General features: G+C 38.6%; 1 protein-coding gene across 7 annotated transcripts in view; it reads right to left on the reverse strand.

Annotated features, from left to right (window-relative positions):
• Positions 1–19,371, reverse strand: part of CPLANE1 (ciliogenesis and planar polarity effector complex subunit 1) — a 144,083-nt gene that overhangs the window by 59,736 nt on the left and 64,976 nt on the right. For 6 of the 7 annotated variants that reach the window (XM_028492851.2, XM_028492849.2, XM_028492850.2 and 3 more), the window contains 9 exons: positions 17,729–17,895; positions 16,497–16,629; positions 15,583–15,637; positions 12,251–12,355; positions 10,397–10,468; positions 8,566–8,675; positions 8,024–8,219; positions 7,270–7,419; positions 3,181–3,431 (listed from right to left, as the gene is read on the reverse strand). In XM_028492851.2, the coding sequence (XP_028348652.1) occupies positions 3,181–3,431; positions 7,270–7,419; positions 8,024–8,219; positions 8,566–8,675; positions 10,397–10,468; positions 12,251–12,355; positions 15,583–15,637; positions 16,497–16,629; positions 17,729–17,895 (1,239 nt within the window). The remainder of the gene's footprint in view (positions 1–3,180; positions 3,432–7,269; positions 7,420–8,023; positions 8,220–8,565; positions 8,676–10,396; positions 10,469–12,250; positions 12,356–15,582; positions 15,638–16,496; positions 16,630–17,728; positions 17,896–19,371) is intronic. The other variant, XM_024125357.3, reaches the window with a different exon arrangement.

The raw sequence follows: 19,371 nt of genomic DNA on the forward strand, positions 1-19,371 counted from the left end.
AATAAATAAAAATAAAAAAAAATAAATAAAAATGAGAGCACAAAGACAGCCATTAAATAAAGTTATCAATTGCCTGCCATGCACCAAGCAAAAGACATAATTCCTACCTTCCAGTTTGGAAAGGCTTGGGCTGAGAGGGGAACTGTATCAGAATTTGAGGGAACTTTCAAAAAATACAAGTGTGTGACCTATGCCCTCCTCCTTGCAAAGTCACTCCCCTTCCTCTCTCTCCACCCCACCCCTTTCAATAGGGCTGGCACGTATATTTTGAAAAAGCATCCCAAGTGATCTTGACATGCACAGCTGTCCTTTTATCTAATGACCCAGATCTGTGGAAATTCTTCTTGAAATTCCTCCTCTGGCTTGCTTTCTCCTGAGCCTCTTCCTTCCCTCAGATTGTTCCTTCTTAAGCTTTGTTGTTGAATCCCCATCCTTAAAAGTTAGTGCACCCACAGAATTCTGATCTTAACCCACTTTTTCCTTATTCAATATGCTCTCTCTGGGTGAGTGCCCTCACTATTATAATTTGAACTTTCTCCTAACTGATGACTCTAAAATCTGTACAATCACCCCGGATCTAGCTCCTGAGCTCCAGAAGTATCAATAGATATCCAAATGCCTACTAATCTCACAGCACCTCAAATCTCACATGGCCCTCACTGAAATCTCTGTCTTACTCCTCCCAAAAGACATACACTTCCTCTACCCTAGTTTAGAAAATGACTCCAACATTCACCCAGGCTGGAAATCTGGACTCTACTGTGAATCTCTGCATTATTCTTCACCTTCCCACAGCCACTCAACCTCTGAATCCTGCTACATCCTCCCTCCATCCCCAGCGCCAAAGTTCAGGTTATTATTATTTCTTGGCTTGGTACTATTCACCAGATCCCAAACACCAATCAATAGACCTGATATAGAGCTAACTGATTAAGAATCATTTATGAAACTTGTTAATAATACAGATTCCTGGGCTCTAACCCAGACCTACCTAAAATCAAAATTTCATAGGTATGGGGCCCATGAGTTCGCACTTCTGACAAGTTCCCAAGTTGAGTCTAACAAACAGCTAGCCTAGAACTACTGTGACCCAACCAATCTCCCTGTTCCTAGTCTTTTCCTATCCATTCTATTCACCACATGGCTGCCAGAGTGTCTGATCATATCATTTCAGTGCTTAAAATTCCTCAGTGGTTCCCTATTGCCTGCTTATAGAATAAAATCCTACTCTCTTGGCACGGCAAACAACACTTTCCATCCTTCCCTATCTGCCCTACCTACCTCTCCTGCCAGGCATCTTAAAGCCCAGTCCCATCAACTTGCTACCTTCCGCTAACATTGATATAGTTCCCCAAATACTCTATGCCATTCTGCTTTTGCTCACGATGTTTTCATCACCCCTTGCTCATCAAACTGATGAATATCAATTCATTATCAGTTCAAGAATCACCTCTACGAAGCCTCCTCTGGTGCCATAGCTTCACTTACCTATAGTCACAACAGGCCATATGTACCTGTGTGTCCTTACAGCACCCTGTTCACATGTATTTTTGGTGCATACATCTATCTTCTTTTATTAGATTCTAAGCTCCTTGAGAGTAGGGATTATGCCTTATTTACTTTCCTATTCCCAGAACTTAGCCCAGGGCCTAGCATGTGGTAGAAGGTTGATAAATGTTTGTTAAAGGAACGAATGATTCATGGGCTCTGGAGAGAGTGAACAAGCCAGGAACGAGACTAGATTCAGCTGTAAGTAACATATCTGGCTTTAGATATGCTTAATAAACTAGAAGATAAGGGATTTTGAAAGTGATTCCTTGGAATATGGACTTCCAAGGACAACTCTGACACTCAACATTAATTTGGATGTAACAGATCTAAACCTGGATTAAAAACAAAAAGGAAAACAACCAACGAAACACCATAATGTCATTACTTAATAGTAGTCCTGAAACTAACACAACATTGCAAATCAACTACACTCCAATAAAAATTAAAAAAAAAAAAAGTAGTCCTACTTCATATATTTTTTCAGTGTAGTTTCACATATGTTTAACCTTAACCTTTTAATTGTTAAATGCTTGGATTAAAGAAATGCTATAAACCTAATAAATTTATCTTTTAAAATATCAACATCTTAGCAACCTGGAATATTTGTTAGACATGTCACTGATGGAATTCTTTTCCTGCAAACCAATTTGCATTTCTCAATATAAGGCTTTAACACATTCAAAATATTTTTACCATTTGTTCATTAACCTTTATTTTATATAAATTTTATTTCCTAAAAAAAAAGACAGGATGTTTGTGCAAAGTAAGTAATTAACGTTTGAGACTTCCTTTCTATTGGTCTAACTACCATGATATATCAATATACATAAACATTACTCTCTTTATTCTGAATACTTTTTAAAGATACAGAAAACTTCTAAAGTAATCCCATTGTATAAAATATCTGAAAGAAACAGAATTTAAAATATAAGGACAACAATGTTTGTAAAGTTATAAAAATCTTGCCGAAGAAAATGATGCTCAATTATGAGCAAAACCACATTCTGGTTTTGTAATTCATATATTTACTTTCCTGGTAGGAAGCAAGAGTTCTCTTCTTAAAAGCTTAACGTTTGGGCTTCCCTGGTGGCGCAGCGGTTGCGCGTCCGCCTGCTGATGCAGGGGAACCGGGTTCGCGCCCCGGTCTGGGAGGATCCCACATCCCGCGGAGCGGCTGGGCCCGTGAGCCATGGCCGCTGAGCCTGCGCGTCCGGAGCCTGTCCTCCGCAACGGGAGAGGCCACAGCAGAGGGAGGCCCGCATACCACAAAAAAAAAAAAAAAAAAAAAAAGCTTAATGTTTAAGTAGTTCTCAACTGGGAGTGATTTTGTCCCCCAGGGGACATTTGGCAATGCCTGGAGACATTTTTAATTATTATAGCTGAGGGGAATGCTATTGACAGCTAGTGGGTCAAGACCACAGATGCTACTAATTATCTTACAATGCATGGGACAAACTCCCACAACAAAGAAATATCTGGCCCAAATGTCAACAATGCTGAGGTTGAGAAACCCTAGCCTAAAGAAACCAAATTTCCAATTATTTTGAAAAATCAAGAGTCTAAAATTATATCACACTACAAATTTAATAAGTAGGAAACAAACAAAAAACTAAAATAAAGACAGCCTACCTTAATACAAAGTTGGTCTAGCATGATGTGTCTCGGGTAATTCTGCTCTATGTTTTCAGCAATGTTCTGTATTGCTAACAGCTGTTCATCAATTCTCTGAAGCTTTGAGGTGAGATGCTCTAGCCGGCGAGCTGCAGAGCTTGGCGCAGGACGAGTAGCAGAGACATCCTGTAGTAGTTCCCACGGCAGGTAGTCTGCGGCATCTGACTTTGAGCTTGGTTCCTTGAATCGAAGATCTGGCTTCGGAGTATCTAAATATTAATAAAGGTAATATCAGAATTGACTACAATTAAAACAGAAGTAGATGCTGATGATCTAATTTTTTGAAGACCTCATTTTAAGTCAATATAACACTCTCTTCCAAATCAGTTTTAACTTAATATACTTAGATATACCATTTCAGCTTCTTGACTTCTGAGATTTGTCTTTGTTGTGAGATTAGAATACATAACAGTGTTACCATTACCACAAAGTTCCATATATAATGCAATTTGAATGTTACTTTTATCTTCTGCTACAAAAATACACTTCACCAAAAAGCAACCTTACTATTTTCATGAGTTTTTAAAACTCTACTTGAAAACCAACAATGTCACACAGTAAAACCTAGGTCCAATGTTGGCCATTACTGCTTCTACGTGGGCTCTTAGGCAAACATTAAACCTCCCAAGACCCATATCAAAGCCAATGACTGACTCTACTCTTAAGCCCAACTGATTCTTTTTTTTTTTTAAACATATTTATTGGAGTATAATTGCTTTACAATGGTATGTTAGTTTCTCCTTTACAACAAAGTGAATCAGTTACACATATACATATAGCCCAACTGATTCCTGTCCCAAATTTGAAACACTTTTGGCTTCTGGGTCTTCTCCTCCCTATCTCGCTCTCCCTTCTCAGTTGTCGTCTTGGTCTTTCCTTCCGCCACCCACTCCTTTTACCCTTCAGTATTTCCAGGGCGCCAGTCTCAGCTCATGTCTCTTCTCACTCCATCCACCCTCTCTGGGTGAGGTCTCAGATGCACTGCTGAGACTCTCACATCCAAATGGCACTCTTTCTGAGCCCCAGCCCTTAAATCCCTCTGTATCCTGGTCATCTCAGTTAGGTTGTCCCCAAAGCATACAAAACCAAACTCATCACTTCAGCCCTTTCACCTTGCTCCTTCCTCCTGATTCCCCAGCTCAGGGAGTAGCACTATCATTCACCCAGTTTCCCAAGCCAGAGGCCTGAGACACATTCGAGGTTCTTCCTTCCTTCAGTTCCAACGTGACACCAAATGTTGAGGATCCACGTACCAATCATCTCCTCATTCCTACTACCAGTGATTAGCTGAAGTTTTCACAACCAATGGACCCCAAACAGTATCCTTATCTCTAACTTATTTCACTTCTCTCTAGCCCAACTTCCACACAGGCCCTAGAGAGATCTTTTAAAACACAAATCTGGTATTTTTCCTTTTCCACCTGAAATCCTTCAGCGTTTCTCTAATGCCTTCACCTTAAAAGTTCAAATGTCTCTGTATGAGAGACAATGGAATTGTCTTTCCTTGGTCTACCCATCCAGCTCATTTCTCGCTATTTCTTTAAAAAACAAAAATTCCAAGCACACTGAACTTTAATTTTCTCAAACTCAGCAAGCTCCATCAAACCTCTGAGTCATTGCACAATCTATTCTCTCCATCTGTATGCACCTTTCCCTCGCTAGATCCTACTTTTAAGATTCCATTTAGGTGGCTCTCCCCTAAATAGCCCCAATCCCCCCAGATATGGATTAGATGCTACATTTCCCAACAGTCTCATCCTTATCACTGTAACTGCACTTACCATGCTGTATCATAATCATCTCTTTACTTCCCTGCCTTCCTTCCCCCCATATATGAGCCCAAGGACACAGAGCCTGGTATTATCCTCTTCTTCAGTCCCAATATATTGTCCCTAACTTAGTGTTGAGTGAATAAAGAGTTGGTCAAATGAGGATTATGATGCCTGTCCTACCTAACTCCTAGAGGTTTTGTGAAGATCAAATTATCTAACAAAATACTCTGAAAACCGTGAATTACTAAACAAATGTTAAGTAGTGATTATATTTTCAGTCCCAGTCTAAGGAGAAGCTTCCCATGAGAAGATAAAGGTAAATTCCAGTGTTGGCAATGGCAACAATCTTTCCCTACCTGTTTTGGCCCTACCCTTTTTTTAGCTTGACTCTCACAGTACTTTGCCACCTATCCTTGTTTCTTGGCAGCCTGCAGTATCTTCCTTATTCACGCAGGAAAGAATCTGGTGTGCAAACTTCAAGTAGAAAATACAGCAAAAAGAGATGGATGTGCTCAAAATCAGGAATGGCCTACATACATAATGAAACTAGTTTCCCTTCCTATTGAGAAACTGTTCCACTCTCACTGACTAACTGAAAAAAAATCACCTAGGAGGTGATTTTAAATACTGAGTTCCACTTCCCCTGCAATGCTCTCCCTCTCCCTAGCAAAGCTCTGCTTGCTGTTACTGATAGTATTCCTACTGGAGATGGTTTCTAAAATAGTAAGCTACTGTCATTCAAAATGGTGAGGTCTCACTAAAACAGAAATGTATTGTTTGTTTGGCTTTTGCTTTTGTTTTAAATACCTAAGAACCCTGTCCCTCCCTTCTCCCAGCCTTTTCTTATAATACAAATCCCACTCAACTCTACTGTGACTATATTCTGAGTCTTTAAAGCATACTATGTATACACCACGATGGAATTTAACTTCAAAATATAAAACTCTTCCTTTTAAATTGGCGTTTTTAAGTTCTCTTTAGTAATAGTAGAAAGGTCCACTGACATATTTTCATGACCGATCTCCCCAGAGAAGGATCTTCCAAAAGGTTGAATATAGACTTGATCTCACTGATGGAGGAAATTAACCTGTAGCTTAGAGTCATTTAAAATGCTGTCCTAAGATATTCTGAGGTCACAGGGAGATCAGTCCCATTCTAGCTTGTCAGAATTTCAAAAGTCAAGTTGGTGTGAAAATGAAGGGAAACTAACAGGGTACTTAAGTAGTCACAGGCATTTGGCTAGATGTAACCCTCATGACAACCCTATGAGGTTGTATATTACAGAGATACAAGTGAGGATCAGATAAAGTTAATTACCTGCAAAAAGTCTCCAAGCTATTAAGTAACAGGGCTGAGAAAAGCCAGGTCTGTTCTATCTGAATCTACTGATAAAAGCCAAGGTCTTTTCATTTCCCCACACACTTCCCCAGCCTGAAAGACTGTCAGCTTCATACATCCTCCCTCCACTACCCATGCACCTAGCAGTCCCATGGCAGGGGAGAGAGAGGGCAAAGGCTTCAAAATCTGAAATGCTGGCACTTATTGTATACACAGCTGTAATACACATGCTCTAACACATCCTAAGGTTAAGTTTCCCTGCTACCCATCCCTTCCTTGCTCCTCACATCTCCTGAGTGTCTGCTGTTGATGCACAATGAAAAGGCAGTGCTGGACTTTGCACCCAAGCAGCTGATGACCACAGGCTAGGTCCACTCCTCCCAACAGGTGTGGAAGCCAGAAGAGACATTAGGTCTCTGCTGCAGTAAGTCTGATTACATACTAGATTAATCTAATGATTCGCAGCATGTAATAAGTTTAGGTTTTGGAGAAACATTCTTCTAAATCTTGCAAATATTTTACAATAATGCAACCTGATTTATGACTATAAAACTGAATATTTTACTAACAAAGTACTATTGGCTACCAAGCCTGTGTATTTTCTATGTGCTACTCTAGAACTTCCCACCTTCTAAAATATGAGAATTCCTTTTTAACACCAAAACACTCATGAAATTCCACAGGATATTTATTTTTAGCCTCATTAATTGAGAAAAGACATGCACAAACAGATCTGTAGTTTCCTTGCACAATATCCCTGGGTCCCAGGCTTGGAACCATGACTCTATCACATTTACCTATCTGCCCCTACTCTCCTTAGCAAGGGAAAAACGCTTTTACTGGTTTCCTCTGCAATGATCAAGTTTTAGTGCTTATTTCTAATATAACGGTACTTCAGAGAAAGGGGAAAGTTATGCTATAAATCTAGGGCATTCACCTTTGTCCTGCTGTATGTCTGATGGTGGAGGTGAGGTGATGCAAGGCTCCTTCACTTCTGGAATGCCTGCTCTCCAGCTTCTTCCATCCAGACAGGTTGGAGACACTTTTGCAGGTTTAAAAAATAAATCCATAGCGGAATTGCCAGATTCTATCAAGAATATGAAAGGCATAAAAAGATTGATTCTAAACTTATAAACGAGGTATTTAAAAGATTAATATAACATTTCTAAATGTAAATATAAACATCTAAAATTACAGTGAATTTGGACTTCCCTTGTGGCACAGTGGTTGAGAATCTGCCTGCCAATGCAGGGGACATGGGCTCGAGCCCTGGTCCAGGAAGTTCCCACATGCCGCGGAGCAACTGAGCCCATGTGCCACAGCTACTTAGCCTGTGCTCAGAGCCTGCAAGTCACAACTACTGAGCCCATGTGCCACAACTGCTGAGGCCCAAGTGCCTGGAACCCATGCTCCGCAACAAGAGAGGCCACTGTAGTGAGAGGCCCGCACACTGCAACGAAGAGTCGCTCCCGCTTGCCGCAACTAGAGGAGGTCCGTACGTAGCAACGAAGACCCAACACAGCCAAAAATAAATAAATAAATAAATAAATACATTTATTAAAAAAATAAATAAAATAAAATTACAGTGGATTTGGAGGAGAGCTAAGAGACATAAGTAGGGGTAACAATGCTATATTAAAGAATTTTTCAAAATGTTTTAAATGTATTTTAAAAGTAGAAAAAATTATTACCTTGACTCTTAAAATTGTGCAGTGGAAGAGCATTAGTAACTGAAGCTGCAATGTAATGTAATTCGGCAGAAGATGGGACTTCTAGACGATCGCTTTGCTGTTTGATACTATTATCATCTGAAGGCTCTTCTCTAACAGGTAATTTGTGTAGATCATCAGCTTCAATGTCAATCACATTTATGTAAGTGTGTCCAATCTGAACCAAAACACACAAAATCAAAGAGGGTTACATTCTTTTTACTTATAGTACGGCCACTCTACCCTACCCCTGCCCCAAAAAGGTTTAATTCTCAAGGCAAGAAGAGCTTACATAAGCCTAACTTAGGGCAAACTGCAGGAAGTATGTGTGATGGTCTTAGTTTACAGTATTTGGGGGCACAACATTTATATTTTAAACTAATTTTTGACCTTTCCAACAAATCTACGTAGATGAGATTTTTGGCCTCATTTCACCTATACAACTGAATAATGCAGATGACCATAATAAAATTTAGCACAAAGGTATTATTAAAACTTCTTATTAAAACTTTCAAATTTAGTACCGTTTCACTTGCTGAAGGTGACAGAGGTTTCTCTGATATTTCAGTGGAAAGTCTGAGATTCAGATATACATCTGGTGCCAAAAGTTGAGGAACATTCAAAGATTCATGTTCTAAAAATAAGAAAAATCAGGATAGTAAAAAAATCTGTAAATGGCTCTATGTCATTAACTTGGTAAGAAAAAGTTAGCAACAAACAACATTAAAGACATTTGTTGAAGGGACTTCCCTGGTGGCACAGTGGTTAAGAATCCACCTGCCAATGCAGGGGACACGGGTTCAATCCCTGGTCCAGGAAGATCCCACATGCTGTGTGCGGAGCAACTAAGCCCGTGCACCACAACTACTGAGCCTGTGCTCTAGAGTCCGTGAGCCACAACTACTGAGCACGCGTACCACAACTACTGAAGCCCGCGCACCCTAGAGCCTTCGTGCCGCAACTACTGACTCCACGCGCTGCAGCTACTGACACCCGCGTGCTCTAGGGCCCGTGCTCTGCAACAAGAAAAGCCACCGCAGTGAGAAGCCTGTACACCACAACAAAAAGTAGCCCCTGCTCACTGCAACTAGAGAAAGCCTGCGCGCAGCAACGAAGACCCAACGCAACCAAAAAAAAAAAAAGGATATTTGTTGAAAATCTAAGTAGAAGTTTCATAGGTATAAATAAATTAAAGCAAATTGTATTCTATTCTAAGGGCAAATTACTCTAGAATAATTCAGAATTGATGCATATTGACTATTGCTTTTCCCATATGAATGACTCACAAGAATAATGAAATATCTAAGTCATACCAAGAAAATGCTATAATTTCATTTTTCAGTTTCAGATATATTAAGTCATTTTTGCTTGTTTAAAATTTCAATAAAACCAGGCTTTAGGAAATTAATCATAACTAATTTATTTTTTTTACTTTCAACACTGTTTCTTGTTGTTTGTTCGCTTGTTTAGCCAGCTTTATTGAGATGTAATTCACCTCCTTTAAAAATGTACAATTCAGTGGTTCTTAGTATATATAAAGACCATAGCTAAATTTTACCACTTAAAATGTTTAATATATTAATTTTACAAAAGTCATTAGCTTCCTATTCAAAACAATATAGAAGCCTGTCACAATAAGTCAGCAGGCTAACTCTGTGCCTTTTGTCTTACAACTCTAATCTTATTTCCTAGCATTGTATTTTTAATAGAACATTACTTTCAAATTTCACAAGCAAAATATAACTCGTTGCAATACTGAGTACTGGAAACTTGGCACCAAGGCTTGAATTTAAACCACATGACAACCAAAAAACTAGAAAAAAAGGGCTTCCATGGTGGCACAGTGGTTAAGAATTCACCTGCCAATGCAGGGGACACAGGTTCGAGCCCTGGTCCAGGAAGATCCCCCCATGCCATGGAACAACTAAGCCCGTGCACCACAACTGCTGAGCCTACGCTCTAGAGCCCACAAGCCACAACTACTGAGCCCACGTGCTAAAACAACTGAAGCCCACTTGCCTAGAGCCCGTGCTCTGTAACAAGAGAGGCCACCGCAATGAGAACCTGACACACTGCAACGAAGAGTAGCCCCTGCTTGCTGCAACTAGAGAAAGCCCGTGTGCAGCAACGAAGACCCAATGCAGCCAAAAATAAATGAATAAAATAAATAAATTTTTTTAAAAACTAGAAAAAAGGAAAGTGAAAATACTTAAATTATCATTCTATCTCTATTAAATCAATTGATTGGTTTAACTGCTTTTTTTATGGGGGTTGGTAACTCCTGTTTCAGCCGTCATGCAGACATAACCTTTAACTAGTCATGGTGTTCTCAGAAAAAAAAGAAAGAAATCACACCTGATGAGGAAGAAATGATTTGCTGATTTTTATGACATTCAGAAACAACTTCTTGAGAAGCAGCATCTTTATCTTGTAGTCAATTAGGAGATTTGGGACAAAAAGAGAAAACAGAAAAAGTATTTCACAAGCACAGAAAAAAATATACAAGTGCAGATTTTTATATATTGTGTATAAAACGTGGTAGAAAAGTATACTGACAGCTTAAGAATTTAATTTTTTAATTAATATGATAATTTTAGATTTTATTACTATTTATATCCTGGGCCTGATCACCTGAATGAATACCAAACTTCTAGCAAATAGACTGCTGACTTTAGAAGACTACAGAGCAGTCAAGTACCTCCAAGGCTTTCTCAAAGATACATTTAAGAATGTTTCTCAAATGTGCACTCATCATTTGCATCAAAAAAATCTTATTAAAAAAAAACCTGTACATGCTCAACCTCATTCAGAAAGAAATAAAAATTAAAATAAGAGTTAGAGGCCTTTTTCTTTAATCTACTAGATTGGTAAAGGATAAAAAAGTTAGCTAAATCATAGTGATGAACAACAACAACAAAAAAGGCTCCATGCAAGAAATTACTCACTGAAGCATCATTCATAGGAGAAAAATACTGGAAACCACCTAATACATTCATTCATTACATTAATAAAGAAGTCTGTCAGGCAAAATTCCAAATAATAGCTCCTCCAACATTTATTTCCTCTATTTTTGGACACAGTTACATATATTCTTCCCACACTAAACCCAATCTAGCCCTTCTCTTCTTAACTCAACTTCAGTAGCCACAGCTTCAGGCCTCTCAATCTTAGGCATGAAATTCTAGTAAAGTCAATTATGGCACAGAGAACCCAAATTCAAAATATTATTTCTACCAGGACTTCCCTGGCGGTCCAGTGGTTAAGACTCCGCTCTTCCAATGCAGTGGGTGCGGTTCAATCCTTAGTCAGGGAACTAAGATCCTACATGCTGCATGGTGCGGCCAAAAATAAAAAATTTTAGAATATATATATATATATATATATATATATATATATATATATATTATTTCTGATGATTTAGGATGTAGTCCATGGCATTTTTATTTTTTATTTTTATTTTTTTTATTTTTTATTTATTTATTTTTTTTTTTTTGTGGTATGCGGGCCTCTCACTGCTGCGGCCTCTGCCGTTGTGGAGCACAGGCTCCAGACGCACAGGCTCAGCGGCCATGGCTCACGGGCCCAGCCGCTCCGCGGCATGTGGGATCTTCCCGGACCGGGGCGCGAACCCGGTTCCCCTGCATCGGCAGGCGGACGCGCAACCACTGCGCCACCAGGGAAGCCCCCACGGCATTTTTAAACAAATACCTATTACGTTTTAATAAAGTTATCATAAATTCAATTTAAAATTTAATTTTAGTTTAAAATTTGTAAAGTATATACCAGGGCTGGGGACAAGAAGCTGGGATGAGTAATATCACATAATTTTATTTATTTATTTTTTAACTTAAATATTTATTTATTTATTTGGCTGCACTGGGTCTTAGTCGTGGCATGCGGAATCTTCATTGCCATGTGCGGGACCTTTAGTTACGGCATGTGGGATCTTTAGTTGCGGAATGAGGGACCTTTAGTTGTGGCATGCAGGATCTCTCAGTTGAGGCATTCGGGATCTAGTTCCATGACCAGGGATCGAACCCAGGCCCCCTGCACTGGTAGTGTGGATTCTTAACCACTGGACCACCAGAGAAGTCCCTATCACATAATTTTTAATTCCCTTTAAATCACTGTTTTTAAAAAAAAGTTGAGATATATTAAATATTGCAAAATGTAATGAATTTTAAAAATTAAAGTGAAATAGCATTTTACCTGGGTCTATATTTGTACTTGCATCCTGACATTCTTTAACTTTCTTTTTTACAGAGGCCATGAAATGCAATCCAGCTGAAGTATTAACATCATCCTGGAGCTTTTCTGAAATATAACAAAACATTGGAAGCAATCATATTACCAGGAGCCCTGAAGCAGAGTACCTAACTAAAGGGAGGTGAGGAATTCAGTGTCAAGATGTTACCAAAATGGACTTTCTGAGTGAAGTGGCATCTAAGTTGACCCTCACAGGCAGCTCAGTAGAATTAAAACCAAAATTGTGAAGGACTCTGTATGCCCAGGCTAGAAACCTATTCTTCTGGCTGATGAAGATCCAGTAGAAGTTGTTGAGCAGGGAAATGATATGGTCAGACTGATGTTCTAGAGAAACCACCCCAGCGAGTGTGTGGAAAATAAATTTGAGTGGATAAAATTAAAGTAAGGCAATCAGATAGATGAGGCTGCTGCAGCAGTTCAAATAAGTACCTAGTAATGGTGAGGAATAGAGGAGAGAGGATAAATTTAAGAATTACAACGATAGTAAAATAGGCAAGAGCTGGCTACTGACTGGTTGAGAGGGGGAAGGGGAAAGCAGAACTCAGAATAATGTGTGTTTTGATGTTAAGTTGGTAGTGACACAAATGGAGATAGAGAACACAGAAGAACAAACCAGCTGGTAGGGAAGGGATAATGAATTCAGACTGCACATGCTGTACCTGAGGTAATTTCCACGCTGGAGGAAACATTCAGCAGGAAGTAGAATCAAAGTCCAAAGACTATTATGGGAGTTTGGGTTTAGATGTGGATATTCCTGGGAGAGTACCCAGGGAGTCTAAGTAGAATAAAAGAGTATCAATGATGGTACTTGGTAGTATAATAAAAAATATTTATATTTGGTCTTTGTCCTTGGTTCCAGGAACAAAACTCCTTATACCCTTGGATTTTCCTGAGTGGTAGGAGTATGTTTTGTTATTCATGATGAGCCCCTTTTGATCATATCTGAGTTTAGGCTAATGACTCCTGGCAGGCCCCTAGATAGTTTCAGGATGGGTGCTGGTCACCAGAGGAACCAACTATCAGCGCCGCCTTACCCCCACCTCCATGGAAGGGAGAGCAGCTGGAGTTCAATCACCAATGGCCAATGATATAATCAATCATGCCTATGTAATGAAATTTCAGTAAAAATCCTGAGACAACGAGGCTAAGGGGGCTTCTAGGTTGATGATTAAGTGGGTATGCTGGGCGTTGGTGCACCCAGAAATGGTGTGGGAGCTCTGTGTCCTCAAACCCCATACCTTGCCCTATGCATCTCTCCCATTTGGCTGTTCCTGAGTTGTATCCTTTATAATGAAACTGTAACCACAAATAAAGTGCTTTTGTGAGTTCTAGAGTTGTTCTAGAGAATTAGTAAACCTGGTGGTGGTGGGGGTGTCATGGGAATCCCTGCATTTATATTTGACCAGACAAAAATGCAGGTGTTGGGGGACCCCATTTGCAGCTGGTGTCTAAAGGAAATAGGGAGTCTTTTGGGACTGATTCCTTAACCTCTGGGGTCTGTGCTAACTCTAGGTTATTAATGTTAGAATGGAATTGAATTATAGGACACCCAGTAGATGTCACAGAATTGGAGAATTGTTGTTGTTTGGAATGACACAATATACATTCACTGGAGTACTACGCAGTCATTTTAAATGACATTGTAGAAGAATATCTAGTAAAATGAAAAGATATATACCTTAATACTAGTATGTAAAAACAAGTAAGTTATAAACAAGTAGAGGAGGTATTCTTTTTATATATATATATACACACACACACATATATATATTTATAGATATATATGAGTAGGGATATTCAGAAAATAAACCCTAGAAGAATATTAACACTGGTTACCTCTAGACAGAAGGATTATGGGAGATTTTAATATTGGTCTTATTTTCTACTTGCATTTTCTAAATTTTCTCCAGTGAATATGTACCACCTTTGTGAAGAGAAAGAATGTTATCAAGAATGAAAAAGAAAATGGTTTTAAGACAAGTGCGTGGAAAAGAAGAACACCAGACAGATTAAGAAGCTGAGAAACAGAAGCTAAGCAGGTCAGTGAGGAGACAACTGCTCAGCACGCAGAGGCCTGATGCTGGGTCGTGGCACCGAGAAAGGGAGGGAGCACCAGGTCAAGGATTAAGTGAAGGAATGGGGTAACAGACGTGAGGGATAAATCAGGGGTGACTTCCAAGGTAAAAATCTTGTCCAATCAAACGAGTGGTGATACCACTAATAGAAAAATGCCAGTTTAAAATGTGGACATGTTTTTTTTGTTTTTGTTTTGGCCACGCCATGCAGCTTGTGGGATCTCAGTTCCCCAACTAGAAATTGAACCCGGGGCCACCACAGTGAAAGCCCAGAATCCTGACCACTAGGCCACCAAGAACTCCCATGAACATGTTGAATTTAAGGGGAAAGTAGAAAAGAAAGAGAGGGAAGGTGTATATTTGAATGTCACCAAAAAAATTTAAGAGCTGAAGTCATGAGAGTGAATGGTTGCAGAGGCACAAGAGTGTTTGTGTGTATATATGTGAAAAATACTGAAGGGAAAGGCTTGGGGAACAGGTACATTCAGTGGCAAGAAATGAATTGACCAATTCAAGAAAGAAAAGAATTTACTATCTATAAACAAGTTCTTTTTTCTGAACTGATTCCTTTACTTTAATGTACATATATCTTCTATGATTAATTTGACTCTAGGCATGTTCTCCAATAATTTCCTTTTAGGCCTTATATATCAATATCTTATTTGAGATTCTAATTAATTGCATTGCTCTACTATAGGGGTTGGTAAACTCTGTAAAGGGCCAGATGATAAATATTTTAGGCTTTGTGAACCATATGGTCCCTTTTGCAACAAATGGAACCTGCTGCAATGCGAAAGCTGTCATAGACAATGTGTAAATAAATGGGCATGCCTGTGTTTCAATAAAACTTGATTCACAAAAGCAGGTGTAATCCAGATCTGGTCTGTGGGCCATACTTTGTCAACCACTGCTCTAACGGATAACACATCAAAACAAACACATACACACATACACACCATCCTGTCAAAGATAACATGAAAATTATTTGGTCTCATTTTTATCTACATATTTTTATTTTTATTATTATTATTTTTTCATATATCATAACTAACATTTTAACAGTGCTTACAACATACAACACTTACATAAACATTTCCACTTTTCCCAGTATCCCTGGGAAGTGGGTAGGTATCTACATATTTTTAGAAAGCTGATTTTAACTCTGAATGGAGATGTGACATTAATCATGCATATACATACCAAAAGGAATGTCAAAGTCTTCCAAAGGCTGGGAACCATGATGTTCTTGTTGCTCCTAAATGAATCCCCAAATGATCAAGTTATGATTAACTCAAAGACAGACATTATTTTGAAAATAAATATTCAATAGCTATGAGAAATGTTGATTTTTTAGGTATAGTTTAAAATCCTTTAATTCTAGAAATATTTATTCTATCAAATTATTTACCCTATCAAAGTAACTCCACAAAGATGCTTACGAAATTCACAAGTCAAACAATGAAAAAGGAATACCAATTTAATGCAGTTACTAAATTACAATATGCAATTCTCTCCTGCAAGACTAGCTTTAACTCACAAATAATATCAAAACTGTTCATGGACTCAACATTTTACTAAGTGCCTCTAGACATGTTCTTGAGAACTTACTGAAAAAAGGGTGCTAAGATTCAAGTAAACAAAACTATTTCTGTTTATTTAAACTCTTGTTGCAAATACAGGTAAATAGTCACCAAATTTAGAAGGAATGTTTGCAAAGATCTGATATAAAATATAGGTTGCATAACAAACCTATGTTTGGGAAATCCTAGAGGCACCTAAAAGAGTTAGGTGAAACTATCATAGGAGAAACCCAAATAACATGATATGCATTAAGATGTCACAGAAAAAAGGCAGAGTGATTTCAAATATAAGTCACACAAGCAGATGCTCTAAACTACAGTTTTTGATTTACCAACAAGTTGCTTTTCACATTCACAACTGTTTGTCTACTGTTGCACAGAGGGATGCAGCAGAGATTTATGTGCTTAATGATGTTAAGGTTTTCCTAGTCACAATCAGAAGCTTCCAGCAATCAGACGACTAGATAAACCACAGACATTCCAAACTCTGTGTACATGCAGACCAGGGAAGAATGTATTATAGTTTTTCTATACCTTGGGTTTCATAACTATTTCTGAATCATTATCATTAATGATGAAATCCTCTGGTTGGAAAGGCACACTTGGTTTTCTCCTTAGCTTCTCTGATCTTTTTTCTTGCAGCTCTTTTTCAGCTCGTCGTCTTTGTCTATTAAAAACAATAGTGTAAAATATATTTTTACTATTTTAGTAACATCAGTTTTTCATTTGTATCATGCTATGCAGTGGGACAGTTATCAAAATTCTGTCAATAAATTATTTTCAGTGCCATTTAATTAAATTAGCAAGATATTCTGCTAGAATACAAGCAAATATAAGGAGAAATCAGGGACCCATGAAAGTTATTTCTAGTTCCTCTACTACTGAACTGACTTTACTGTGTTAGTCACTAGAGTCCCAGGTTAGACCTACACCTTTTAGGTAATTTTCAAATTCTCTTTTCTGCAGATTCTAAGCTGGCCCCAGAAACCCTACTGGATACCTCCATTCACCTATCTGAAGAAGTTAGGCAAACTCAGTCACCTCAGCAAGGAGGAAATCCCAGCAAGGAGGAAGGAAAGCCCAAAAAGTTAAGGGGAAAACTTACTTTGAAGAGGGTTTACCTGGAAAAGATGGAAGGAAAGATCATTTCTGGAAAGAGAGCACTGGTAGTAGATTTTAGGGTCTGATAAATGTGAAATTTTTAAAGTATTTTCTAGACTAAGTAAGAATCTACCAGTTAATACATGTTTTGAACATCCATTATGAGTAAAACATTATAAATGCTCTTCATTAGAAGTCAGAGCCTTGCTTTTTACATGTGCATTTCTTAGTGCCCTGAAACAATTCACATCACTGCTTCCTGTAAGAGTCTGGAGGATATGGTAAGATGAATAACAATAAATGTTACTTCAGTGTATTGGACAGTATATGGAAGATTTCATGATATCAAATATTTGTGCTGCAAAAGATGACTGCTCATCCTGTTAGAGAAAAATGTAAAAAGAAACCTCTAGCCTATGAATGCCAGGAAAGAATTCCTTAATAAAATGTAAAAAATAATAGTATTTGTTTCTCACATTATAGGAATTTTTCTCATCACAAAATGTGTTCAAATGCATGACACTTGACAAGGAAACTGAATATGCAATTGTGTCAGGCTGGGAGGTTGAACCAGATAACTTCCGTCTTATATTATTGTCATTAATAATAAACTTGCAGGTATGTTTGCAGGTATACACTCAAATAAAATTTCACTTAAAACTTGCCTTTTTTTACTGTCCTTTCCTTGTCTCAATTCAGATGATTCTATTTTGACCTGTAGAAGCTGGAGGTGTCCAGGATTGCCTTGTTCAAATAAACTATGCGTTAATTTCTGTTGCATTTGTTTAAATGCAATAAGGTTTTCAAGTGGAATAAGTTGTGGGTTTTGGTACTATAAGAAACAAAGCACAGTAATTTAAAATTACAAACCTCAATTAGGCAATATGTTAATAAAAAATTGAGAAAGACATTGGTTTAAATTAAACTAAGACGTGCAAGAGATAGAACATATCAAAGAAAACAAACTGATTTGGACTGTTAAGACGAGTACGCAGATCTTAAAGTACAAATGATTTTAGAAATCATTTCCTGAAAATTTCAACTGGGCATTTTATTTCAGAAATTATGTTAAAAGTCCTCATCTTCTTAATTTCTTTTTCATATTAAAAATCTTCCTTCTTGGGCTTCCCTGGTGGCGCAGTGGTTGCGCGTCCGCCTGCCAATGCACGGTAACCGGGTTCGCGCCCCGGTCTGGGAAGATCCCACATGCCGCGGAGCGGCTGGGCCCGTGAGCCATGGCCGCTGAGCCTGCGCGTCCGGAGCCTGTGCTCCGCAACAGGAGAGGCCGCAGCAGAGGGAGGCCCGCATACCACACACACAAAAAAAAAATCTTCCTTCTTAAAAAAAAAAAAAAAAAAAACTTCCTTCTTAAAATTATAAATGAAGTTATATAATGTCTAGCTTTGATTTAAAATTCTTTGGAATAGGGAGGATGCACATGGGTGGAGATTATGGATGGAACAGATTAGCAATATGTTGATAACCACTGATGCTGGGTGATGGTAACTTGGGGGTTCATTATACTATTCTAATTAAAAATATTTCTTTAGGGCTTCCCTGGTGGTGCAGTGGTTGAGAGTCCGCCTGCCGATGCAGGGGACGCGGGTTTGTGCCCCGGTGCGGGAGGATCCCACATGCCGCGGAGCAGCTGGGCCCGTGAGCCGTGGCCGCTGAGCCTGCGCAGAGGCCGCAGCAGAGGGAGGCCCGCATACCACACACACACAAAAAAAATCTTCCTTCTTAAAAAAAAAGAAAAAAAAAACTTCCTTCTTGGCTCAGCGTCCGGAGCATGTGCTCCGCAACGGGAGAGGCCACAACAGTGAGAGGCCCGCGTACCGCAAAAAAAAAAAAAAAAAAAAAAAAAAAAAATTTCTTTAGAACCTTCCCAAAATGTCTACTTTTCCACTCCTTTAATCCTTTCTTTTTTGTTCATAATACGTTCAGAAGAAAGGAAGGCACGATAAGTACTTTTTCTAAGGAATGACCATTTCTTTTCCCAGCACCATTTTCAAATCTTAAACGTGTACCAGAGAATGAATTACTCACTCAACTATACTGACTTACAAAACTAGAACCTGAACAATCTTAATTTCATAAATCAAAGGTTACAACTTTAAAGATGATTTGGTGGGTTTATAAAGATTTAATCTTTGTGTTTAAAGTATTTTAAAAAGATACAATTTTTTAATATGTAAAACTACTTACAGGTCTGGGTCTAAATTTAACAATTTTAACCTGTGGTAGATTTGAAGGGAATCATATCACAATTGCTACGAACCCCAAACAAAGCTCTCCCTCTAGACAGACA

Source organism: Physeter macrocephalus, chromosome 8 (genome assembly GCF_002837175.3).
Source record: "Physeter macrocephalus isolate SW-GA chromosome 8, ASM283717v5, whole genome shotgun sequence".
In the NCBI taxonomy this organism is placed as follows: Eukaryota; Metazoa; Chordata; class Mammalia; order Artiodactyla; family Physeteridae; genus Physeter; species Physeter macrocephalus.